Source organism: Rhyacophila brunnea, unplaced genomic scaffold, assembly GCF_057557595.1.
Source record: "Rhyacophila brunnea isolate RB1 unplaced genomic scaffold, BYU_Rbru_1.0 scaffold_5, whole genome shotgun sequence".
Taxonomy (NCBI): Eukaryota; Metazoa; Arthropoda; class Insecta; order Trichoptera; family Rhyacophilidae; genus Rhyacophila; species Rhyacophila brunnea.
Genome location: NW_028233170.1, coordinates 838,002 through 865,896, shown reverse-complemented (window position 1 = coordinate 865,896; position 27,895 = coordinate 838,002). Strand labels below are relative to the sequence as shown.

General features: G+C 35.5%; 2 protein-coding genes across 3 annotated transcripts in view; one reads left to right on the top strand and one right to left on the bottom strand.

The window, feature by feature from the left end:
• Positions 1 to 4,581: 4,581 nt before the first annotated feature.
• On the top strand, positions 4,582 to 12,282 carry LOC147065872 (uncharacterized). Its single transcript, XM_085955621.1, has 5 exons — positions 4,582 to 4,814; positions 6,382 to 6,537; positions 8,157 to 8,410; positions 10,237 to 10,327; positions 11,065 to 12,282. Exons 1-5 carry the CDS (start codon positions 4,604 to 4,606, stop codon positions 12,189 to 12,191), a joined length of 1,839 nt encoding a protein of 612 aa, XP_085811747.1. The 5' UTR covers positions 4,582 to 4,603; the 3' UTR covers positions 12,192 to 12,282.
• Positions 12,275 to 27,895, bottom strand: part of Atg17 (autophagy-related 17) — a 29,165-nt gene continuing 13,544 nt past the window's right edge. Inside the window, exons 6-18 of one of the 2 annotated variants that reach the window (XM_085955620.1) lie at positions 27,579 to 27,808; positions 25,773 to 26,044; positions 24,672 to 24,854; positions 24,270 to 24,442; positions 23,617 to 23,803; positions 21,891 to 22,174; positions 21,674 to 21,757; positions 21,400 to 21,529; positions 18,057 to 19,099; positions 17,226 to 17,406; positions 17,001 to 17,138; positions 16,035 to 16,161; positions 12,275 to 15,371 (exon numbers count right to left, since the gene is read on the bottom strand). In XM_085955620.1, the coding sequence (XP_085811746.1) occupies positions 14,854 to 15,371; positions 16,035 to 16,161; positions 17,001 to 17,138; positions 17,226 to 17,406; positions 18,057 to 19,099; positions 21,400 to 21,529; positions 21,674 to 21,757; positions 21,891 to 22,174; positions 23,617 to 23,803; positions 24,270 to 24,442; positions 24,672 to 24,854; positions 25,773 to 26,044; positions 27,579 to 27,808 (3,550 nt within the window). In that variant the 3' untranslated portion in view covers positions 12,275 to 14,853. Of the gene's footprint in view, positions 15,372 to 16,034; positions 16,162 to 17,000; positions 17,139 to 17,225; positions 17,407 to 18,056; positions 19,100 to 21,399; positions 21,536 to 21,673; positions 21,758 to 21,890; positions 22,175 to 23,616; positions 23,804 to 24,269; positions 24,443 to 24,671; positions 24,855 to 25,772; positions 26,045 to 27,578; positions 27,809 to 27,895 lie in introns of both variants that reach the window. The other variant, XM_085955619.1, reaches the window with a different exon arrangement.

Here is a 27,895-nt window from a genome sequence, read left to right as displayed (position 1 = left end):
TTTTTTTATTGTAGGGGGTTTAAAATCAGTCAATGCGTCGGGTCTCTGGGTCAATAAACGCGTCACTCAGTATTGCTATACGTACATATACCTGCATAGTATTAGCACTATAATACTAATAAACGAATTTCTTTCATTTGTAGCATTACTGAGTTACCAATTTATGTAAATTTCCTTTTAACCTTCAAGATGGAGCATTTCATTTCCAAGCTATGCTTCCAATTTGATTTTTTATTTTTTCTTGGCTTTCTACTTTCATGCGTATTGTAAAATTTCCTTTTGGAATTTATTTAGATCTAAGTGACTAATAACATGTTTGACTGACCGATCATATCGAAATCTAAAGCTAAAAATTGTTATTTAAAGTAAAGGACGGATGATCGTCGTAAGGATGAGTGACCAATTATTATGTGTTGAACAATGCCTCAAATATACTTTATTTTTAAATGTCATTATCCAGCATGAACATGTACTATATAAGTGTGTGTATTTAAAAATTTTAATCAGATGCTGTTAAAGCAAAGGGCTATTTCAGTTTTTACTGTCTTTAGATACGAGTATTTCAATGTTTCAATGTTTGCATGTATCCAAAAAAAGTATCTACATGAATACTATTCTATAATACGTAGGTAAGTAAATAGATTATCAATGGCCATCTATCTATTTCGAATAGTCTCGAGCTGAAATAACAGAATATATGAGTTATCCATTCATTACGATGGATTTATTCGTCCGTCGAGTGAAATTACAGGTTATCGGCGGAGTTAGTGGACTTCCCCGGACTTCGGAGGCTGCCACACAAGCCCCTTTGTCATTATCCAATTGGACGCGTCAACTCTGTTTGTAGATGAGGTTATTTATCGCTACAGTGTAAATAGTTTGCTCAACGTTACCCACAGGTAGGGACGGTAAGGTTTACGTGACAGAGAAATTTCAACTATGTAAAGACTACATAGTGTTAAAGATTTTTTTGTCATTCTAGTCATATCTAAAAATGAGTGTTCGCCTATTTATCTACTCCGTTTTTAAATAGTGGTATATTTTTGACGCTGAAATTACTGTTCATCATTTATGCATATCTAATTGAATTCTACCACTTAATTAAGTTCCAATTTTAAACATGCTTTTTATTGAAATAACTATAAATTAATTAACATCTGTCTTGTAGCGCTGCTTGGAGTATTATGGTAGTAACATTGGAATATTTTCGTCACTTGCTTTTCTAATTTCATTACACAGGTGTCTATGAAAATTTCAGCTGATATTAGAATACCTACCTATTAACATCTGTTTGTGGTTAAAAATTAAACGCCCACTTCTAAAATACTATATTGCTACCTTAGGAATTTGATTTAGTAATATCGTAGCATAACATACACCAGTTCTTTTTTTGAGAAAGACATTGTAGTATCTAATTAAAATAAAACACCACATATACCTAACTGGTACGTATTCCACATATAACGATTATGACATATTTTTTTCCGTTCAACAAGATACTCAACTGATATCTCAGTTTAGCATCTTCTTCTAAGCGGGTGAAACAGGTCGAGATCGTTATTAAATTAGTACATAACGTGAATGAATTATTGTTATATTATGTTTTATTTTAAATACTAATATGATACATGTGCATTTAATACTCTCATTAATATTGTTGTTTGATTTAATAAAACGCATTTTTTTGTAGTACTTATTCCACTTTAATAAATAAATTTGGACTGGTTTCGTCCGCCTCAGAGGGACATTTTCAACTGAATATATTTTTAAAACAGTATTTACCAAACAAAATCAAAAGTGACAGAAATAATCTAACAATAGGTACCTACATTGAATTATCCGTCCAATAATACTTTCTCAATAACAAATTAATTTAAAACTTCGCGTTTTATTAAATCAAACAATACAATGCAGTTCCACCATGAATTGACAGTTAACAAAATAAAAGAAACTCTAATTAATATTTAACAAGTAGATATCACAGGATTAATTTATTTTAATTTTATATATTTAAGTATCTACCTAAGTAAACAAATAACATTTTTCCAGCACGTATCAATAATTTTATGTTCGCCGAAATTGCTATCCAATAAATTTAATAACAAAATTTGCAGATTGCATCTATTTTAAAATGGAATTTTACCAGAAACTTAAATACACAGTTTTTTTTTTATATATAATTAAAATTCGATACCGTATCATGATTACAACCACCGCAACTCCCTATAAGTAACCATTCACAAACCCGCTGTAGACAATATTATGACCAAACGTGTAATTAAATTGTGAGCTGTGCTAGTCGAGAGTATGTAAACTAGGATTGTTGAAATAGGCAGCCAGGAATAGAGAGTCAGCGAGAGAATTATAATAACAAAAAAATAATAACGCGATGACTATTTCGACGCCATTTATCACCACCCCATACAACTATTCATTCTAAATGAAGGCCTTGCCAATAATTTGAAAGAAAAAGAATCTAGGTATATAATCGCATTGTTTAATTAATAATCTTATTTAAACAATAGCGAAAATGACATGAAACCTAATCGAAATATTTATTTACAGTGATTTAGTTTGACGGCGTGGTACATTTATAGGTCAATCCAGGTTTTACACGACTGAAATAATTGTTTTTATTTAGTATTTTAATTAAAATATTTATTTAATCATCGTATTACCGCTCAATTAAAAACTCTCTTGTAATATGTATCATTATTTTATATATTGTATATATGTAATATATAATTACTTAAGTTAATTGAAAATTGTATTCGAACCTTAGTGGAAATAATTACAAGATAAAAAGAACTTTTTATATACCACGTGTTTAAATTTTCTGTTGAATCATATAAACTTGACAATTCTATATATTAATAAAAACTTTTTATTGTAGGTACTTGATAGAAATACTGAATAAATATTATGGAATACAGAAATGTCATTTTGACATTTCATATTGTTTTCCATAGTAACGCACGTATATATTATTAATTTAGTTTCTAGGTCCCACTTAGCAACCAATAATAGTGAGTAGTAAATATTACTTTTAACGATTTTTTTTCCGAAACATACACAACAGAATTAACTGAAAATGAATTCAATTCTGCTTAAAGATGGCCAAAAGTATTAAAAGAATGCATTGTCGTCGTGTTCTGATATATTCTAAAAGTTTCAAATGTCTAACTAGTCGGGAAGTTAGTTAAAAATCTTGGACAAACAAGAAAAAATCTGTACCGGACAAACAAGAATACGAGCTAATAAAAACGTGGTAAAAAATCGTTGCTACGAAAAAACAAACAATTGAGACATCACATAAAAACATGATGTGGATTGAGTCAGATATTTTTTTTAATGAATAGCAAACATAAATCTTTTAAAAAGAGTTTGCGAGAAGAGTTAAAGTTAGAAGATTACAGTGCCCTCATATTAATAATAAACATCTCGCGATGATATTTATGATCTTATGATATTTTTTGCCTGGATTCCTAACATATTATTTGAACGAATGCACTAAGTATGTACCTACCCACTAATTATAAATAACAAGGCACATTTCAGTTATTAAATTTGTATCATTTAAGTAGCTATTATTATAATTATTATATAATTATAGAAATATTTTTAACATCTAAATAATATCTACTGAGAAAGATGTGGCTACAACACAAACAATGATCGAGCGTATCACGAGGCCCTACGTTTTGATATGAAGCATCATGATTTAAGTTACCCCATCTCCACACGTCGTGTATATTATACAGGAAGCATCAGCAGTTTTTTACGCCTGGTAATGAATTTGGGAGCAGATACCCAAGACTGATGTTGCCACTTAAGTGAGCTTTCACTGAGTACAGAAATATATTTTGAATGGCAACAAAAATGAAATGAAAAAATAAATATTAGGTATACATATTTATCTAAAATTTATAAAAGTATAATAAAATTACCCCGTATTTTCGTAATGTTAAAATCTACTTAATAATGAAAGAAAATTGCGCAACATGCAATATTTTTACTTACATGAAACGAAATCATGAGAAAGAATATCCTTTCTCATTTTCTTCATAATTCCTTGCGCTTTGTTGTACAAAAAACACATTTTTGCAGAAACGTTTTATGCATTATTACGTTTTGATACTGACCTGTAACTTATTGAAACTCTGAGAGAATATTTTTTGATTCAAAAGTGATGCATTCAAACTCCGGAATGAGATTATTATTTTATATTTTCTCATAAAATTCAGTTTTAGTGATAGAATATACGTCATACATAACTAATATATTTTTATATTGATGAAAATAATGAATTTTCGGGTATTTTACCCTCAAAGAACCCTTCCACCCTAGACACCTTCGCTCGGTACGCCCCTATTGATTTTATCATCATCATAGAAATCTTTGCTTTTTTACACCCAGACGGTAGAAAATACGCATATTAATTTATAAGATGTCAGTATTTTTTTACGAAGCGGTCGCCTCTTTTGCTTCTTGAAAACCCTGATCCTGACGTGTGACTACTCTCTTTTAATGAAAAGTTAATATTTAGTCATTTACAACAATCATCTGTGTCTTCAGGAAGCGTACGGCGTCTCCAGTCCAGGCGATGAGCACCCCTCACCCTTGCGGGCCGCAGCTGACCCCGCAGGGCGCGGGGGCTCCGCAGGGACCCAGCCTGGGAGTGGCCCCCGAGTGGGACATCAACGACACAGCCGTGCCCAGGGTGAGCGCCTTCGACTCCTTCAGCGAGTGGGCTGACGGACACTGCCGCCTCGTTTATCCGCCGCACAGCGAGGAGGCCAAGCGGCATGCCTCAGGTAAACACAAACACTATACAGATTACAGACATATTCTGACAATACGAATTTTTATAGACAGAGCACCATGTGATATTACGCAAAAGATATTTACGTTAAATGTAGAAAATATGGAAACGCCTTGAACTGGCGCGCATACATAAAAATGTTATGAGCATTTGAAAAGCTTAGTTTCAAAACCCCTAAAACGGTTTTAGGTAGTTCTGAGAAAAATGAGAAATACCATTTTAGGTAGTTTTGATAAAAATGAGAAAACTCATATATATTAAATCTGTGAACTTTATGTACCTATTTATTATTTAATTCGTACATTCTGAAGGGTATTTTGGCTTATCCATTTTAGGGGTATTTGAAAAGCACACCCAACCATTTTAGCGGGTTTTGAAATTTACCTTAATTTTTTATCATACGTATTGACGGTTTGTGGCGTTTGTAAAGTTCAATCTTTGGCCACCATATAGGTAACTAAAATGTCCATCTAAATACATATTATTATCTAACTCAAAAAATTTCAAAAATCGTTTTAGGGGGATTTGAATCTAAGCGCTTCATTTTTCTGGTCACATTCGTTATACCCAGACACTCCGCACTTTCAGTCTAACGATTAACGCCTGCTACGTGTGCTACCTACGAGCGATACCTAACGGTCATAAATTTTAGGATCGTTAGTGTCCGTTTGTGTAGTCCACTTTTCTTGTCTTTTAGACATGCCATGTCAGAATATTAAAGCAAACATTGGATGACACAGGTAGTTGTATAAATTCATGAATTCTACTGACATGCCTTACGTGTCGTAGAATGCTGAAAAGAAAGAGCCAAGACTGTTCGAGACGTATTATTCCATTCACCTAAATAATTTGTATTTTTGTCGTTCCTGGTGGGAGTCCGGACTCGACCATATTTAATCACCTGCCCTGAATTTAATAGTGTGTTAGATATTGATTTGGAAATGAATGGTAATTTATTATCTAGTTAAAAATGAGTTCTAGATCATAAACGTCATCATATTAGAATTCTTTATCGCCAATGTGATAATTCTGGAAAACGAAACTGATACTGGGAATAGGTACAATATAAATGTAAACATACTTAATGAATGTTTGTTATTAATTATTTTAATATCATATCTTTCCATCAAGAGATAAACGTAAAAAGAATAGCATTTTTCTATCGCGATTCGTCATTTTAATGAAATACTTTTTTGAACATACATATTTTTTTAAATATAAAGAGAAAATATATTACAACCAATAAAAAAAATCTTTTTAAAAAAGTAAGACACGCAGGAATCGAACCCGTATTTTTCGGGTATCGCGCCCACGTACATATACCAGAAGGAAGCTAAAGGAGTCATACTTAACTGCGACAAATTTTAACTAATGGCCTTTAATACACACTGAAGCGCTTTCCAAATTGAGCTACTATTGGCGATCGGCTTTTGTATTTTAAATGAAAGTAAGTATGACTTTAATTACTAACTGTCGCCCGAATGTGACATTCTTAAATCTTGTAAATTATTCGTTGAATAAAAAAAATAGTTAATTAAAAATACTTCTTTTGTCATCAGGTTGGGCAATGCGCAATACAAACAACCACAACGTCCACATCCTGAAGAAGAGCTGCCTCGGAGTACTGGTCTGCTCGGCGAGGTGCAAATTACCAAGCGGAGACAGAGTCCACCTGAGACCGGCCATTTGCGACAAAGCCAGGAAAAAGCAACAAGGTATGTAGTTACCTACCTAATTACCCACTATATCTGTATCTTACTCGTAACTAGTAACAAAAAATTATATTATCATAACACAGCGCTCGAAATGGAAAAGTTTACGAACCAGAGCGCTCGACAATTTTCTGAAGATATTAACATTGTTATCAAATTTTATGTGTATTTTATAAAAATACGTGTTAGATTTTTTGTTATACGGTATATCTAGATCAGACGGTCAAATTATTTTTTCCACGAGACGGAGCGATAACTTTACCGATTTCACGAACCGGAACGGCGCTCCGGTGCGCTCCGGTTCATTTCCAGCCCTGTTATATCAAACAACAAGTTTCTAAATATAATACTTAAAAATTATGATACTTTTTAAATGTGAACTAATGATTGACCCACCGTTAAAAATAATTATTGTCATATTATATAACGGTAGTTTCTTTACACAGTTAATATACATATGTGTTAGCTCAGGCTTAACATATGTATATTATTATAAAGTTATAGCATTTTGAACTTTATTCGTAGCCTAATAAAATGCCAAAATAAATAACGTCTTTGCCTATCTCAGATAAATTTACATAATTTCGAACACATAAATAACATACCTACCTTTTTTTTGCCAAACAGGACATGATCCTGTATCCATCGAATTCCAGCCTATGTGATTTCCAATAAACAAATAATATGTGCAATACTAATCAGTCTAATCGCTAACAAGCAAGCGCCCGTAATCTCAAATTACGGAATTTGCGGCGTGATTGAGTTGCACCGGTTGTTTTGTTGGTAAAGCATATTGGCAGGAAACCGATGGAAGCAGATTCAAGTCCCGTTCAGTAGCTACAAATATTTGTTAAACATATATGTACGGTGTGTTTTTGGGGGATTTCCTTAGACTATAGATACATCGGTATTTCAAATTATGTGTTCAATAATGCTTAAATATTATGTAAAACAAAATAAATAGTTTAATATAGTTTTAGAATTCAAAGAATTGTCACAGTATTTACATATAAAATGATGTTTGTTTACTTAAATTTAATCGGTGTTACGAGTTTCCACCATGACCAGCGGGTCTATTCTATACACAAGGCGACTATCGACCGCAAAAGTGATAAATATTATCACTTTATCATATTTATGTATTAGGTATTATAATTATTACAATAAGTTAGCCGTCTAAACAGTCAAAACTGTCTATCTCGCTCTAAATTTTATCACAGGCAAGAGAGGTGCTGTTAAAATATAGCACTTATTGCCACAATTACAACCAACTTATTCTAATTTTTACAATAAGTGCTAATACTTTGATACAAACCTACCCTAGTTAGCCGTCGTAGCGGCCGAAAGCAGCCTTGTGTATAGGATAGACCCGCTATAAGTATGGAAGAAAACTAATAAGCGACAGATCCTTGGAGATGCCGCGTAGTGTCCATAAGCTCCACCTAACTCCTAAGTGGCAGAAATGGACTATGAAGAAGAAGATTATTGCACATAAAACGATGCAATATCGTTAATGGATGTTACGTTTTATGCGCTCAGATAGAACAGCATTATTAATCAAAAGTGACTCGCATTGAAGAAATAAATTAGAGCATTTGCTAATAATTTGAATTCGTTCCCAGGAAAACCATGCCCGAACCGCGCATGCCCCGGAGGTCGCTTGGAGGTGCTCGCCTGCCGAGGACACTGCGGCTATCCCGTCACCCACTTCTGGCGACACACCGATCACGCCGTGTTCTTCCAGGCCAAGGGCGCGCACGACCACCCGAGACCTGAGGCCAAGGGCGCCAGCGAGGCAAGGAGGTCGCTCGGCGCCGGTCGGAGGGTTCGGGGACTCGCCGTTTTGCTCGCCAGAGAGGCTGCTCTTGGAGATAAGGTTGGTTCTAATATAATGATTATTTTTCAATCAGCGGTAGTTTCCCATGAAGCAGATGTGGCGGTTACTTCATCAGAAAGTATGATCTAGTATCATCTTAAAAATACGCAAAATTATTTACATGAACAAAGTACAAAACAACTAGGGATTACAATAACGGTATTTCAAAACCGGTATTCCAGTATTTATCAATACCGAAATACCGGTTTTAAATATCCAAAATACCGGAATTTTAGATATTAAGAAAGCACACTCGTTTACGTTTTTGAAATTGAATTATAAGTTATGTGCTGCTAAAATGCAAATATATTGAGTGAATCCAACGAGGTGAAAAAATAATAAAACTAATTTCATCAAATATATATAAGTAATTGTCGGGATGAAATTATCATAATATTATTTCGAAATAGAATATAGAAAACATCCATGACAAAAATGTTCATTTATTATTCTATAAGCGTTGAATTTAAGAAGCTTTTCTTGCAGCCGGGCTTATTTGCACTTGATGAACTTTTGAGGGCTTTAGTTAAAATTATCAATATATTAAAATTATTTGTAAAAAAATCACTAGTTCTACAATTATGATCAATACATATTTTTAAATGTCTACATAATAAATGTAGGTATGTAAGTTTTTGCTATAAAACAATATTTTAAAAAGATTTTAATAGCTATATTTATTGACAAGCACCTACTTCTGTTTTTTTAATGTTTAAGAAATACCAGTATTCAATAGGAAATACTGAAAAACTGGTATTGATATTTTCATTCGGTATTGCAATCCCTAAAAACAACCAATGGAATTTTTTTAAATGTGCATCTGGCGTGAGTTCTTGTGGTGTTACGAGTATCATCAGTGAAAATTCTCCCTTCCCCCCAATTCTGTGAATGTAAGTAGAGTATAATCTCGATTATTCGGATTCTATGGGGATGAAGATATTCCAGACAATGATTAATCCAGATATAAGATCTAATTGAGAAAACCTTTTCCGAAATAAACCGTTTTTCATTGGTGGAAAATATAAATAATAAACATTCGTGGTAGTAAAATCAAAATGTAATGTTTTTTCTAATAATTAGTACCTAATGCATCAGAGGTGTTATGTTAAAAATATTGTTAGGTAGGTATATAATTGTAGTAGCTGCCTACTTATTATGTATTCACTTCTGTACCAAATATTTGATGAAAACTTTTAAAAGGAAGGTTTCTTGGACGTATTAATTATTGTCCTGCACTTATTTTGTCTTCAAAATGATAGCATGAAAAATTATTTTGAAAAATTTAAATTTAGAACAATAATTATTTCTTGGCGGTTTGAAGAAAATTCAATTTTTGTCAACACGCATTATTTTTCAACACGGAAAAGGTTTTATGCGATTCTGTAGCTACAATAATGTAATATTCGGTTTCGGTGTCATAAAAATGTTTTTCACAATAAAATAAAGTAAGCAATATAAATTGAGGAAACTGAATTTAAAAATAATCTTGGAAAATTTCAAAATATTTTTTTCGTTAAATTTCAATTGAAGAAAATACTACAGCTATTATACCTATATGCGTATATCTATTTATTTTTATTTCATGAATATGTAAACGTAAACAGATATCGTCGATAATCGTCGGGTTTCATACCAGAGCAATCAAACTTATTAGTTATTTCAACATTCCCGGACCGCACAATGCGTATCCATAATGTATTGACACATTAATGATAAGGTGTTTTATTTATGAGGCCAAACAAGCCCGGCAATGAATATTCAACATTTCTTCGAGATGGGATTGCGCATTAATACAATGTTTCAACATTGCCTGTTATTGTTTTCAGCTCCTGTCGTTACGCGTGCCGAAACGATCGCGGGAACTTAATTCAAACATACCCCTGCAGCCACCACCCTTAATTGCTGATAGCTCAAAAGGTAATTAATTTATTATGCATTATAAATTTTACTGTCAATTAAAAAAGACTTACGTTTACGAGGCGCTGTTTTCCAGCAATGTTCACAGGTTTTATCAATAAAAACTTTAATTTCATTCAACACTAAACTTTACAAACAACTTCTTGGCATTGACAGTCATAGACTAAAATCATACTAAAATCTTGTAATGAAAATGATAATAGGTAGGTAACTACAAATATCTATGGTGAAAATTCGAATGTCTACTTTATTTTTAAATATTTATGGCTCACTGGTATTATTTTATTGAGTGGAGTTAATTTATTAAATAGTACTTACTCGCCACCAAAAAAAACATATTAAAAAATTTACTATTTTGATTTGGACTTATCTAAACCACCTTCATCCTTCAGTCATCAATTTTGTTGGCTACTATCCTTTATAAATGAATACCCAGGAGGTATCTACTGCATGTTTTGATTCACTATAATATTTTTCCTCACTACTTTTCCAGATAATTTAGTGAATTTAAGAACTGTCAAATAAATATTGATACATACCGATCTTAAACGATTTTTTTTAGAATTGTGGACAAAGTCATTTTGATGGTAATACTTCGATATGTTATCAATACCGATACCAGTATTAATAATCAATACTTTTCATTAATTCTATTACATCCTACAATCGTCACGATCTAATATGAACACAATAAATACTAATTTATTTGTTTTACTAAAATCAATTTTCTTTTTCAGGATACTCATGTTCGTGTTCTCCATTCGAATGCATTTGCGGACAAAATCAACAAAATAATAATAATAGTCAATACTTAACTCACAACACTTCGCCGAACTACTTACAAGCGCCATCTGTGGATAGCTCCTACTGGCAGCTACAAGAAACACCTGTACACGCAAGGAATGATCAAAACATTCATAATTTTGCATACCAAATAAGCCATGAGACTCCTGAAAATAATCACAACTATGACTTCACCCCAATCACCGGTGATATATTTCAACCGGAAGAAATATTCCAGCTGGATCAACCTCTACGCCCTGACTATCCACCATTCCAAGAACACAACAGCGAATTAGCCAACTCACCGCCGACTTTCATCGATTTAGGTAGCGGAACAATTCACAAAGAAAACTTCAAAGCGGAGGGCGGTTACTGGTTGCAGTGCCAACAAAATTCTCAACATTTCATTATATCAAACGAAGACTCGAACATAAGCGGCTCGAGTCAATTGAATGCGAGTTACTCCCCTGAAAGTTTTCTACAAAATGACATTCTGGATGAACCGGCAAACGTTATGTCGTGTTCCTCCAGGGTTAATTTCGAAGACCATGCAAACATTCAGCACCATGCCAAAGAATCAACATGCTTGCCGACATCCTCATACTATCCTCAATATCACAACACCGAATTACCTACATCTCGAGTGATAGATACCGTCGCTCACGATCCAAAATATTTCTATTCAAACCACGAACAGTACCCTAATAACTTTGAAAGGAATGATTATAACGAAGGGTGTCCGACTAAGTCATTTAGATATTCTTACGATGAAAGATTAGTGGGGCAAAAGCTGGACGCGATGCAGAATATTCCAATAGAGACAGAAATTGAAATACCGGTGATAGACTACGCTTCAACTAATACGCAGTTTTTCTATGAACCCATTAACCATAATATTAACGATCATAATACAATACTGCCTGATAATAGTGAACCCGTTATGGAAATCAATAGAATACAAGAACACGTTGGTGATTTTAAGTTACGATGTTCAGCGCAAATAAATAATAATGATTGCTATCAAAGCCAGTTTCAAAATCAGCATCATTTTAGTCAATTCTCGGCCATGAGCCACAATTAATAATTGAGTCATAAGTAAGTTAAGATTGTTAAAATATGTGGAAGTGTAAATAAAATTGTTTAATAAATAAAATACGATTCGTTCATTTGTATAAAAATTTATTTTTTGTATAAGGTACATCACATACCGACCATCTATGCAACTACATTGTTATATTTTGTACAATGTGAGAAAATGTCTGATACCGAAATCAATTTATTACAAAATGTCAGTTCATAATAAGTAATCAAAAAATAAAAAATCATGAACACAACATTTCGACTGACTGACATAAAGTGAAAACAAATATAATGTAGTAATTAATCCAATACGAGAATAAATACAGTTATTGAGTTTTTTCAGACACAAAATAAAATCAACGAGACATAAAAATATAAATCACAAGTTTGTCTACTTTTAATATAGACGGTTAATCATCAAATAATTATTTCACATTTTATTATTTAAATGTGTACGTTTTAATTGGTTAAAATGTTATTATGTGAAATCTTTACTTTATCAGAAGAAGTCACTAGTAATAGTAATACACGTTATTATAAAAATCGTTTGTTTATCACTGGTATACACCAAAATATTTTAAATTACGAATATAAACTATCATAGACAAGTTTACTTCATTATATTTTTTGCATATCAAAACAGTCACAAAATCTACAGCATATTATAAGCAGATTGTTGAAAATTTTGACAGCTAGGCACAGTTGTACAATTTAGCGTTTTATTTATAAAAAACAAATTAAAACATTCAGCCAAAAACGCAACAATTATTCATACCACGAATCATCGCACTAAATTATCATTGGCATTCTTTTAGGTAAGTAATATTATTTTAAGGCTATCCGTTACTTCAAACAGAGCTCGCACGAAGCATAGCATAGTGAAAAATATCCAACGCAAAACAGTATCACTGACTAAAACTTCCTACATACTTTTCCTATGAGAAAGCTTCACTTGAAAGTAAAGTTATGAACTCCACACAAATACTGTCATGTGAAAGATATGATTTAATGTCAAAAAAAATAATATGACACAAATCCTTATAATAAAATCACACGCTACTGAATTTCTCACATGTTGCGTTGAATATTTTTCACTACGGGTGAAGAATTATACAACAGCGAATGCCTTTTAACAAATATGCCCACAACTGTGAAACGTTGCATATTCAGTCAGTCGACTATAAGAAAGCTGCATACGATTCCCTTATAACACCGTGACAACACAAAATGGTATCTATGTATGGGTGTTATTATAGAATATTTAGAGGCGCTTCACTTACGAATGGCAATAATGCAAACATACAACTGCCATTTATTGTAGAAGCATAACTTAGCCAAGCGGCGACACGTTAATAACCATTTTGAGAATTATTACAAAATCTGTGAGTTAAACATTACCGAATGAGGTAAGAATAATTGAGTTCTCTTAATATTATGATTGCAATTAACAATTATTAATCGATCTCTATAAAAAGTATCCATTATCGAGTGAGAATATCACAGAAATTTTGCAATACTTAATTATATTATTAAAAGAATGGAGATTATTACCATTAATTATTATGCTAACTTTTTATTTTTTTTCTTTTTGGTGCTGGTATTTTACTGAAACTCTAATACTGTATCGAAATAATGAGACGACTATAGCATCATAACAAAGAAAAAAGAAAAATCAATTTTTTTAGTTAAACCTACCTATTTAAGATTTCTGACTGTTTCAATCTCAAAGATACAAAAAAGAATCAGTTTTCTTCTCAAATAATTTGTAAATAAATATATTATGCAGCCGTGCCGTGCCAAGCTCACACACACTATTATAATATGTATTTACATGTACATAATAATAAGACAGTTTTAGCTAGTCAATAATAAATAATAATTTGTGTATGACTTTCATGAAAAATTAATTTTAACAACTCCAAGAGACATTGAATAAAATAAAAACCATTCAAAGAAGAAAAAAAACTCATAAAAAGACATCAAACAGAAAAGATTTGAGAAAGAATAATTTTACAAGGATATTGTTGTGAAGGAGATAATTTATTATTATGGGCACTGGCCAGATTGGAAAGTGCAATAATTCCAATGCGCTAAAACTCTCTAGGGATACGATATGTTTCTAATTAATGTTATACGTTAAATAGTGTAAATTCATAGTGGTCAATAAAAGTAGGTACAGATTACAATGCCATTTAATAAGACAAAACTATTTGTTGGACATATTATTTTAACTCACCACACGGCGCAATCTAACAATATCAAAACCATTGTGAATTCAAAATTTGACAAACCAAGTTAAAGTAACATGGTAAACAGTTTTGTGGGAGAAATAATTACAAGGAATGGATTCATAAGTTCTTTCTAAATCATGGCAATACTCCACCGTCACTAAAGCTATTTCTTGTATTTGAACAGAAAATACATCCCTTGTTGAAAAATAATAATTTGCATATTTATTTCATTCAATCTATGCACGCATCACGCAGAAATGAGATTGATAAAATTAATATAATTCCTCGCGCATCAATGCCAAGTTTTGAGAGACGAGATCATTTCTCACCGGCGACCGAACGCAGTCCGCAGTCACTCTCGAGAACGGCTGTTAACAAAAGACGGTAACGATACCGGTAAAAGAATTCCAAAAAAAAACAGAAAGAGAAATATCAAGGCGCGGCTTCCTCCGCGATTTCAGAAACAAAAGGGCCCAAATTCTCAGGCGAGCCGGCGTACGTGCCGCACTCTTCGTTAGAACTATCGTAAGGCACACTCTCCAGCGGCTGATTCGCCGCCGCCGTCTCCGAATCCGTATTGGAATCATTGGACGAGATCTTCTTCAATGAGACGTGCGGCGCTTCCACCGAGGTGATGAAGAAGCACGGATTCAACAGCGGTTCATTGACGATAGGCGGCAGATCGGGATTGCATTCGATGGAGTCCATCTGCTCTGGCCTGGCGTCGGCGGTCTCCTGTGGTCTCTCCTCGAACGATTCCCGCTTGATAATAAACTTCCCAGAGAGTTTTTGAAAGACAGGCATAGGAAAGGAGGAGGCGGCCAAGTCGGGAGGAACGGCACAAACGCTTTTGGCCATCGTCACGCTCTGGTTCTTGGAAGGAACATAACCGCCCGCGATGCCCATGGACGAAGAGCTCATCCCTGTCACAGATTTACTCTGACTGCTTGCTGAAATTCAATAACATCAAATTAATATCGCACAAAAAAAAATGTTACTACAACATCCACTCTGTGGATGGCAAAATGATCATAGGATTGGACATGGTTAAAAATAAATAAAATTATATATGTGTCGCTGAGTTTCAAAACCCGCTATAACACTTTTTTGAAATAATTAAGATATATATATCGTTGCGATTCGTTATTAAAATCTCTACGTGAAAATTTTATCGCCTCTTTCAAAAGCCGCTACGATTAACTGTTATTTATGAAACAAAATCAATGTGTCTATCAAATTCCACTATAACACTACTGAAACATTCAAAAACCTTTTTAGTTCAAAAAATTTTTGTTGATTTTCTCAACATAATGAAAAAGTGTTATAGCGGGTTTTGAAACTCAGCGACACATATATTATAATATAAGACACAAGTCAGCTCTTACAAATTGCAATTGAATAACTTAATATTTTTGAGTGCATTTGGAGCAATCTTAATTTTAATTCTTTATACAAAAATATAGTTAAAAAACTAGACATTAACTCAATGGGATGTGCGGCGGGGTGGCTATGACTAAAAAGTAAAAATAACTTTGCAAATAGTTATCAATGAAGGTTTTCGGGGAAATAGTAATTATTTGGAAGCATCTAATTATAACTAAATTGTATTATACCTTTGTCTTTAGATGAAGAATCACAGCAGTAAGCAGGTGTCTTGAGTAGACTCTCATTGTATTTAAAGGGCTTAACGCGGACTCGGTAAAAGCGTGCCTTGTACGCCACTTGATATTTATTTCCACTCTGAAAATGATAACCAATGTCTGTAATCAGAAGATATTAAAAAGAACCATACTTTGAGGAATTAGAGAAATTTCTCTCTATCTACTTTTTGTTAGCAAAACTTCAAACAAAAAGAAATTAGTTACAATCCAGTCACACTGAGGGTAAAACAACTAAATAAACTTGCACCAGTTTGCTCTGATTCATACATTATATGATATATCAGTGATATTAAAAAAATAAAACTTATTAGGTATATTATCAAATGACAAAACATAAATTCGGTTGCTATGTAAATCGTAATAGATTCGTTAAACATATACAGTGAAACCCCGATTCTATGATTTTCAAGGGACCTTAAAATAAAAACGATAAATGCGGGATATATAAAAAAAAAAATCGATGTCTTGAATTATTTTAAGTTTCTCAGCTGGAGTTTTAGTTTTCTTCACGGGGGGCATTTTAGTTGCGACTTATAAAAATTCATGATACGAGATGCAAGGCAAGCCTGACCGGCCTGTGCAATCAAAGCAACGCGACTGAACGATCTGTGCAAACAAAGCATAATAAAAAGTATCATAAACAATTCTACGAAAGCGAAATGAAAAATATTCAACAAAAACGGTCAATCGGGATATTTGTGACAGGACCATAGTATTTAGACGATAGATCTGGGAATGGTTAATGCTTACTTAACATTGTTCTTATGGATGTTTAGCGGGACTTTAAAAATTGAACGATCCATGCGGGAAAATGATTTATGCGAGAACGGTAGATTGGGGTTCCACTGCATTTTAAAATTAAAATTAAAGTTGGAGTCTGATTACAAAATGTTTTAGAAATGTTGCATAATATTGTACCTTAACTGCTGCACAGAATTCTTTGCTCTCAACTTCACCGATGGAATAAAACCGCCTTTCAGATTCGTCTGTGAGACTTAATTTGAGATCCAAAGCGGGCAGACTGTCACTATGGAGAAGAAATAGAGATGCGGATTCCTAGAAATGTAATGAATTCCTTAGTATTTCAAGCACAGCAATGGAATAAAATTTATCACAATTTATTCATATTGATGTCAGTTTTACCTGAAAGACGGTATAGTTTGAGTGAGCTCCGTCCCAGAGAATCAAGACGGTGTCACCGGTATTGCACGAAGAGATGCTGAGGGTTCCTTGAGGCAAGCCGACCGGAGTGTGACCTTTTAACAGTTTACTTCTAATTTTGGGGTCAGGACTGGTGGAAGAATCTTTCAATTGCACACGCTCACTGAAAGTCAATACAGTCATCACATTAATCTTGCACGAAATCAATAATCATCCTCAATCAAAGCTTTTATCTATTTACTGACACATAAATACGTATGTTTTATCTCATTTTGAGGTTTAATGAATTCGCAGTGCTTCTTATAATCTTATAAAAATCAGAAACTGAATATGAAGAAGTTTCAGACTCTGATGATATTACAGTCAAAGGTAGACAAATAAATATACTGCTACTAATTCTCATTTTATGACTTCAAAGTCAATAGATCAAGTCAGGATCAGACAACGACCCTCAAAGATGAACATTGATACAGTTAACAGAAACTTCCTCCAAATGGACGCTGCTTGACACCACCATTAACTATTACATACAGTAGGCGCTTGATAATCCGGCATATTGCAACTCAGCTTTCCTGCTCTATAATCCGGCAGGTTTCACATTAAACTGCCGGATTACAGAGCGGAGAGCCGTTCGCTCGGCAGTTCGGTGCCCGATTTTTACTGTTCAAATCTGTGATAGAATTATTTCCTATAGAAATCCAATAATCCGATATAGGTGAAAAAATATTGGTGCCGAATTACTGAGCGCCTACTGTAGTTGAAATAAGCAATATAGAAAAATGAGCCATAGATGTCAATATAATTTCTGCTTACATTTGCTTTTGTTGCAAAACTCCAGCAGCCATTTGGGAAGCGTCAATTTTCAGTTTGAGCTCCTCTTCCAACTGCCGCTTGTCGGCTTCGAGCTGGGCAATGCGCATTTGCAGGGAGTCACCTGTCTCGGGATCGCTCAGCTGCTGAATGGTCTCCTTGTACTTCATGCATTCTCTGAGAAGGAGGCCCTCCCTCTCCCTGGACTGCTCCAGCTGCCGATCCTTCTCCTCCATGATCCGCTTCACGGAGTCCGTCAGGTTTATTTGCTTCTCCACTTCAAATTTCGAGCGGACTTTTTGTATTTCCTGTTCCAGTTTAGCTTTCCACTCGGCCTCCTGCGACTCCAGAGCAGCCCTGACGGCGTCTTCCTTTTCCACCTCCATGTCTTCTTTGGTCTTGGAGAGGATCGTCTTGTGACTGGCTATCTCGATCATGTCAGGTCTTTCGATCTTCTCCAAGCTGGATTCGGAGGGCGACCGGTCCATGCTGGTGAGGGCGACCAGGCGAAAGCGAGACCTCAGAGATTCCAGCTCCCCCTTGCACTCCTGACTCATCTTCTCTTGGAGGTCTTTGAGTGCTCGCTGCTTGGCAATCTCCGATTCTTCCAACAGTCTGCGGTGATCGTCTATGGAATTCTGAAGACTCTCGATCTTCTCCCGGCGAGCGTCGAGATCAGACATCTTCTCTTCGAGAATCTGTCGGTGTCGCGCTTCCGCGGCGAGGCGTTCCGTTTGCAGCGTGCGAATTTGGTCATCTTTGTTGGCGAAACTCTGCTTGATATCGTTCATCTCCAATTCATGGTCCACCGTCAACCTTTGTAGGGTTTCCCTCTCCCTTACCGCATTCTCTAGATTGCTCCGGACCCAAGTGGATAAGATTTCATTGCAGTGGTCTTTCAGAGCCGCTTGACTTTCGACCGTGTCCGATTTCAACTTAACTAACTGATTTTTTAAAATGTTAATAGATTCGGAACATATATGAGATAATGATGCGAGGGTTTCTTTTAAACTATCCACTTCGCTGCGGTGAGATTCGAGATTTTCCTAAAAGAGTAAACATAAAGTATAAGTAAGTCAGTATGAGCGTGTCTAGCCTGCATTTCAAGTACATAACTTCGAAGAAAACTGGACATAAAATTAATCTGGCAAATATGGTGATGTTTACCAATAATAATTATTGAAAATACAATTATGTCATATTATATTTTCATAAAATTAAAAAACCCTATGAATAGCTAAGCTTATATTGTTTAGGATCAACCCTAATGACTCCCTTTTATGAATAAAAGTGTGTAATATAAATTCCCCACGGTGGCCGCGCGGCATAAGCGTTGGACTATAAAGCCGTGGGTCCCAGGTTCGAATCCTGGGTCTGGCAAGTACACATATTGTTTTTCAATTTGTGTGTCAGGGTATGGACCTAATAGGTTGAGCAAGTGGCTGACATCCATTTCTCGTAAAAAACAAAATCTGTCAATACAAACCTCCACTCTGTGGAGGCCCATATGATCCTATCAGGGTGGGACATGGTCGAAAAAAAAATATAAATTCATCTTAAGTAGAAAAGAATAAACAATTTTATTCTTCGGAGAGCATTCGATTACCTTAGTGTATGTACCTGGCATAAGTCAAAGAATTCTACATTTAATTGAACAATTAAAATAAATACATAATATATGTAGCAATAAATAATAAAACAATTTTTATGTTAAGATTAATATGGGGTGTAGGAAATGGAAGTGACATAATGAGGATTGGCCACCAAGCAAAAATGCACTAATCAAATAAAACAACATGTAATCAGCATTCCTTTTTTCAGCATTTGAGGAACTTCACGAGAGCAACTTCGTAAAATACATTTCACGCCAACAGAAAAGTGGTAAAATAAAAATAAATATATTACATTTAAAGCAAATAAGTACAACATTTGCCTACAGTATAACAATCGCGACATTATGAGAAATAATAGAATGAAAAGAATCTAAAACAGTTAAATAAACACAAATGATTAAGGTAGAAAAAAAAGTGATGAGTCAATAAAAATTATTGATTTTCAATTTGCAATGATCGTTTTAAAAGAACTGCACCTCAGCATGCACAATAATGCCTTTAAAAAGATACTCAATGTACTTTGGCTGTCTGGATTTGACATACTGCACATGAACTGACATTTTCTCCGCCAATCGATTCAACAGAATTAACTACCGTCTAATAAGACCGTAAGACCCAAATGTGCAATATTATTCCATCTTATAAGTGTAAAATAATTGTAGCAAATTATAAAGCAAAATAAAATCTGCAATCAATACACGATGGAAATGCTTTAAATAATAGAGAACATCGAACATCGGCTGGTAACCGTAAACGGTGGCAGTTCTCTATTGGCTATCACGATAAATACTAACGTTACGCATTCATATTATTAACTTAATTGATATCTACAAAAGATTTTATGCATGTCAACAAAAAAAATTCTAACCTGATTTACAAAATTCTTTTTCAAAAACTTTACTGTTGAGTTACTTATATCATCTAACATGATTACACTTGTCGCCTTTTGACCTGAGGAGATTTACAGTAGATAAAGATATTCGCATCTTTATAAAAAAATTACATTTATTAAAAGATTGTTTCAAGTTTAAGTTTCACGAGACAGTGAAGTAAAAAGAGGTAACCGTTAGAGAAGAGCGGTGAAATAATAGAATAGACAGCAGAGAACGGCCACGGGGTGGTTGTGTCACCTGCAAGAGAGCGGCGAAGGGTGACACGCTGTGACGCCAGAGGCTGTCGGGCGGGCTCTCTTCAATATAAAAGTCGGAAGGTTCAAAGTCGGCTCGGTGGCCGGGGGCCGCGGATGGAGTGGACGGGGAAGGGGGACACGGACAGGGACACGGGCGGGAGACACGCGGACGAGAGGGGGAAGGGGACAGCAGACAGTCACCCAGCGGATCGGAGCAGTGCTCGAAGACCACGGGCAGAGTGACGGGACGGAAAGCCGGAGAGACGGACGGGGGCGACGGATTGATCGCCAGCGGAGAGAAACAGAGGGAAGACAAGGATACGCCGTCGGAAGAATCATCGCGGAATATGGAAGGAGACGTGTCGGACGGTAGAGGATTTTCGCTTCCGAGAGAATCCCCATCCGCTTCTGACGGGTACAGAAAACGATCAGGGGACACGACTCCTTTGGCTTCAGTCCACGAAGGGAAGAACCGGGAGCGGGGAGGTGAGTCTTCGCCCGCAGGAGAAAAGAGGGGGAGAGCGGTCTCGGGGATCGGCGGTAGGGGAGCGGCGGTGAGAGGAGGCGGTCGGTTGCGCGGAGGTTTAGGCGGCGGCTGTCGCACCTCTGTCAGCGTGGTCGCGTCCGCTCGGCGAGGCGGGGCCGCGGCGTTCCCCGTCTCGGCTTTTCCTCTCTCCATCGGACTCTGCCCCACCTTCTCGAACTCCTCGGTGTCGGTCTCCGATTCAAATCCGCTGAAACTGAAAAGTTGCAGCATCAGAAAATAACATTTTACATTAACCATCTCATTGCAGTATAAATATTATTATTTAGACACCAATAATCCTATTAATTACATTTTGCTCATTAATTGAAACTGAATCGAAGGCAATACTCACCGATCTAAACCTGCCTCTCTGACAACAGCCAGGATTCGTTCATCGGTGACCTGCCTTTCCCCACTTTTCTCTTGACTACCCGACCTAAAACCAAGATAACAATTAATAAATTTATTTATAGGATTCACCTACAAAGATTTTATTCGACAAACAAAATGGATACCAGTTCAAGTTGTATGCATGTATGTATTATCAAGAATGATACAACTTTACTGACCTCAGTAAAAAAAACTGTGTGACGGAAGACATATCGCAAGCAATAATTTCTGGCGTGAGATCGGGCAGCTTATCGGAAAGGACATCGACATCAGCCTGCGTGAGTTTGGGAAGATCCATGTCGAAAACACGCGGAGCTTGCGTGCCATACGCAGGGGGCATGTCCTCAGTTCCTGGAAACAGCCCGCCGAGGAAGTGTCCAGAAAAGAGTGAGTCAAAGTCTTTCCGCCGCATCACTTCATCATTGTGAATGGTCAAAAGATGGCAGGCTAAGTCTGACGCCCACTGAAAATGAAGAAATAAATTAATTTCAACAAAATTTTAATGTCAATAATGCCCGAATGCATTTACACAGTCTGAAGAACACATGTCAGTATCATATCCGTTATTAGACAGCGATGATTTTGCATATCTTTTCCCTGTTTGTGGCTGTCCTAAACAGAGATGGAGTGTTGGGCTAAACCAAATCTTTGAGATTCTTGTCAGAGTCCGGACATTCTTTATCTACATGCAGCTTTATTCAAACATACCGTGCGTGTTTCAAAATATCGTAAATATCTGCGACAAATGATATTTTTATTCCACCCATGTATGAATCACCGCGAATGACTCCACAGACGATGTGCGTGTCACGAGTATTTTTCACGGTCTCTGTAGGGCTCTGTTCGATATATTTTAATTCATATTATATTATGTCTTACCGTCAAATGGTAGTATATAGAAATCGTATTAATTTCATTGTGAATATGTTTAAAAGTTATGTGCGATTCCATACAATTTGTTCCATAAAGGTTTCGCCTAAAATTGAGTAGTTTAGGTTATTTTTCGTTTGTTTTAAAATTGACAATGATTTGTCAAATGGTTCCAGTTTTTTGATTTTCATAGAAAACAGTAAGTACCATTTCAATTATACAAATATCCCTTCTGACCGATAATCCTAGGATGAGAAATATTATAAATCATCTGTCATCTGATAATCCATTGTCATAAATATAAGCAAATAATTAGGCACATAATGGCAATATGGAAATTACCCAATTCATTCTCTTTAGTGCGCATTGTAAAAATACGGAAATAATTTGTTCAAATACGCATACGCAAGAGAAGTAGCACAAATAATTCTCCATGCTGCGTTATCAGTTGATCATCTCGTGATAGATTACTGAGGCATGGATTCGACTTGCGTTAAGTAACCAAAGTGATAAGTACTCGCAAAGCACTCGCGGCACGCGGAGTAAAACTGCAAAGTCTTGCTTATCGGAAATTTCCCCTGTATGATAAGACGTAGAAGTTGACTTAGGATGCCATATGATAATATGATCAAAGTATGCCAATTTTCTAGTTTTGATTTCTTATTTCTTTGATTGTTTCCTTTTTTATCCTCCAAAATCATAACTTTGTCCTTCCAAATGATAGGGAGCATGCGTCTGTGTATATCCACATTTCAAAAGCTTCCAAATTTTGTGGACATTGTCTCTGTGTGTATCCACGTTTCTGCTCAGCATGGAAGGACAGAAAATACAGCATGGTACAGCTTACCGTTCCCATTCCAATTACCAAATTTAGATCATGGCTACATAATATTTTCCAATGGTAGCCCTTTATTTCATTTCAATATGGTCCAAAGTGCAACCATACTATATAATGGAATGTGCCGCCGTCTACGGAGAACTAGCTTATACTCATATATTTGATCCTTTTCAAAATAAAACGGCAAATAAACTTACAGCAAGAAAGGCTTGCGAGAAAGTCCTCCGTCGAACGATTTCCTGAACGGCAGTGCAGAAAAGTCTGGGGGCACGGTGCAGCTGACTGACCACAGCCAGATGCTGCTTCAGCCTTGCCAGAGATCGATGGTAAAACATCAGCCTGCTATCCGTTTCAAACATTCGATTTTCTACATACACTATCCACCTGAAAACATATTTAATTAGAATTATGAGACCTTTTTAATCAATGCATGTCCAAGGCAACGATTCTGAAACATTTCCTTTAATCCCGGGAAAATGTAATTAAATAACAGTAGGATTTTGAATGAAGATATTGCTTGGCAATCGGTTAGGTTAGGTTACATTGTATCTACAATTAACATACCACGTACGCGTGAAGTTCCATAGTTTTAATAGAAAGTGAAGAGTGAGAGAAAAGATGCAATAGGCTTCATGTAAGAGCAGTAGGAAATAACGGTAACAATAATTAAAATTACTCTATGTAATTCGTGCGCACTAGAAGAAATCACAATCTGCCCAATTTCAAGGTTAAGTTGTTCTACTATAAATATGGCTTTATTCTCAAAACGACGCTTACGTATTAACATTTATGTGATCATAATGATATTTATTTATTGTGAATGCGATCCACTTGGCAACAGTATACTCACTTGAGCCGAGTGTAGATATTGAGAGAGAATTCTACTTTAGCCTTAGCGCAACTGCTTCTGATGTCTCGCATACGTTGATGGTTGCGCAACATACTGCGCAACTGACGTCGGTGAGATTCACAAAGCGTTCGCAGGACTGAGGGGTCACCCAAGCTCGCAGCGCTCTGTTGGTTCTACAAAACATTTTCAATGGATTACAATACAATCTACAAAATCAGAGTTTCTTTAATTCTTGAACCCATAGTATGCCTATTTGAAGAAATTAATCGAAATGTATGCACCTTCCAGGTACTTTTGTTCCGCCTAGAAGCATATGAATGGTAATTCACCTTTATGAATAGATGACCAGCTATACAAATACAATTAAGGGAACTATTATATGAATGAGATTAGAGTAAGCACCTGATGAAACGCCTGCGCCAAATCGAGCTGTTCTTGTTCAAGACGTTTTGTCTCGCACATGAGTTGCTCCAGTCCGGATAATCTGGCTTCCAGTCCTTTAATCCTCTTCATAACCTCTTGGCCTGCGATTCCCATAACTTCTGATGTTTCATGTCTTAGTGAAGCCATCACCGAACTGTCAAACTAAAATAAAACAAAATATAAATCAGTATTCTTGATTTATATTAATAAAATGCAAATTTTTTTTGGACTTATTCCACTTTTTTATTTACTACATTTCGACCGGTTTCGTCAGCCTCAAAGGGAAATTTTCAACATTGTATTATTAATTTAAATCAATAATACAATGCAGTTCCACCATGTATTGACAGTTAACAAAATAAAAGAAATATTAGTATTCTGCGCTATGGTCTAGTTACGGTACTGTTCGGTTATCAGGAATACAGCGGAAAACACATTTTGAAAATACCCGATATACTGGATTATTTGTTAGTTTGGGTTAATTTAGGTTAGGTTATGTTAGGTTAACCTAACAAATAATCCAGTTTATCGGCTATTTTCAAAATGTGTTTTCCGCTGTATTCCTGATAACCGAACAGTACCCTAGTTACTATTTACCAGCGGCGAAGGGTGGAGGTAGGCTGTTAAGATCCAACATAAATAGTGCACACTAAACTTTGTCAGCCAAACGTATTTGTTTTCATTGAACTCAGACTACAATGTGTGGATAGTGTTTCTTAGTTTTGATTTTAATGTGGTAATGTAAACATGCCACATTAGCATGAGGTTCGATAGTTTTGCCATGAAACAAGACATATTCGGAACGGTGATGAGCGAGAGAAAGCGATGCACTAGGCTTGATGTAAGTACAGTCAAGAATAGCAACCAGAACAATAATCATCTTGGTTAAAGCCGGATTTCCACCATGAACGAAAACGTATGAGCTAAATGCTAAGCCAAAGTTACATGTCTTGATGTTGACAGATGACAATATCATGTTCACGACCAAAGATTTTATTTAACCGGTTAGAAATAGAAGGATTATCCAAGCCGCAGAGATGTTATCGCTGAAGAATGACAAAATTGTAGACGGTCACTCACCAGTTCCAATGCCTTTTCGCAATATTCAGCTATCTGTTTGAGTGACTCCTGGTTTTCCTTGGCGGTAATCCAGTGCAGTAGAGTGATGGCCTCCTTGTTGGACTGTCGCGCTTTAGCATTAGAAGCGGGAGTCTGCAGCGTCTGGCGGCTGTTGGAATCGCTCTCCGTCTTGTGTCCCTCCCGTGACGTACCGATCCCTTCATCACCTTCTGATGCGGTGCTATCGCCGGCCCCTCGGAGACTTGATGTCCTTGATGAACCATCATTTGACCCTTCGATTAAACAAATAATCAATATGAAATTAAGACAATAAGTTGATCAAAATGTTGGCCATATCGGCCTCATAGTTGGAGCATCCAGGTAGAAACCCAGCCTGGTTTTTCCTGAGGATGTACATTATCAGGTCTCTTATTTTCATTAAGACAATGTTTGCCAAAATCTTTCCCAGAACGTGGGCTGGAACAAAGGAAAAACAGACCCTACGAATTCATAGTTCGGCATGTACCTACATGTCAGCAAAGAACTAATGACCGAGAAGAGTGAAAGGAGCTAGGGGAGACCTTTATCCAGTAGTGGATCGACCCCGGCTTGATGATGAAACCAACATAAATTGGCATCCATTCAAATTTAGGACTAAACTCACCGCAGTATAAAATACCATTCCGACCCTAATAAGATCATATGGGCCTCCACAGAGTGGAGGTTTGTATTAAGGGGGGACATGCTCGTCGAAGGTCAAAATTGAGTTTTTATTGTATTTTCAAACCATGATCCTGGACACTCCTTAAACGTTGTAGATAATCTATTTATATAATTTTGAAGCCTTATTATCCTTTAAACACGCGCGTTAACATAATTTTTCTCCCTACTTTAATTATAGTTTGTCAATTTATGGCTACGGCCGTATGTTGTAGTTTAACCACTGGGGAATGCCAAAAGAAATGGCGTATTTCAAAAAAACACTACCTTATTCTTAGATCAATAATTATTATAAAGCAATCATTATTCATAAGATGTTTATCACACTTGAATGGTCAAAGACATAGCTTATAATAAATATCTTTAGAATCATCTTCAAATGTGTTAATCTTGCCGATTTTTTGAATAATAAAATGCCTAATTCTTGTCAAATTTGGGATCACAGAGATTATCAATATAATTTTTTATCGTGAATATTTTACAAAAATTATCTCGTAATAAATTATACTAATGGTTTTATAAATGCGTTTAAAAATTAATAAATGTAAAAAATCTTAACACCACTGCACAGTTATGTACCGAAATATGACTATATTCTAAAACATTAGAGCGAGAGGTTTAAAAGAATACTATTTTATGTAACAAAAATACTTTATGCAGTCATCAAATGTTTAAAATAACTATAAAGGATAATAAGGCTTCAAAATTATATAAATAGATTATCTACAACGTTTAAGGAGTGTCCAGGATCATGGTTTGAAAATACGATAAAAACTCAATTTTGACCTACGACGAGCACGTGGGCCGTTAACAGATTTAGTTTTTCACGAGAAAATAATATATTGAATGATAATATTATGTCATATGTTTGCATGTAATGCTGTCATTGAACAGACAACTTATACTGGCAGAAACTATAGAGCACGCTCTCTATTATTCTGTTATGTAGGAAGAAAGAATAACTTTTTTGTTTTAAAAATTTTTATGACGATTTTCAAATATCATTGTGAAACCTTGTACATTTCATGCGTAAACAATCTGCACCAGGATAATAGAGAGTTTTCTGTGCGTACAAGCATAATGGTATGAAATGGGAGAAATACATACCCTGCGTATCAGTCGGTATAATAATATGTGTTTTTGGCGTTTCATCGGACGAAGCCGACATCTTCTTGACGGCGTCGTCTTCGTCATCATTCGCCACCTGCTGCTTCTCGAAAGACTCACTGTCCGCCGCATGCAGCTCGTCGAATGCGGTGAAGGGATTGGAAACCGCATTGAGACGCAACGCGGGCAAAATAGGGATACTAGAGAGTAATTCTAAGTCTTCATTGAACCTGCAACAAAAACCAAATTTTCAATCACACGATACATTATTTATGTGATGAACGGCAAATGAAGAAAAATTAATCAGTTCCCAAATT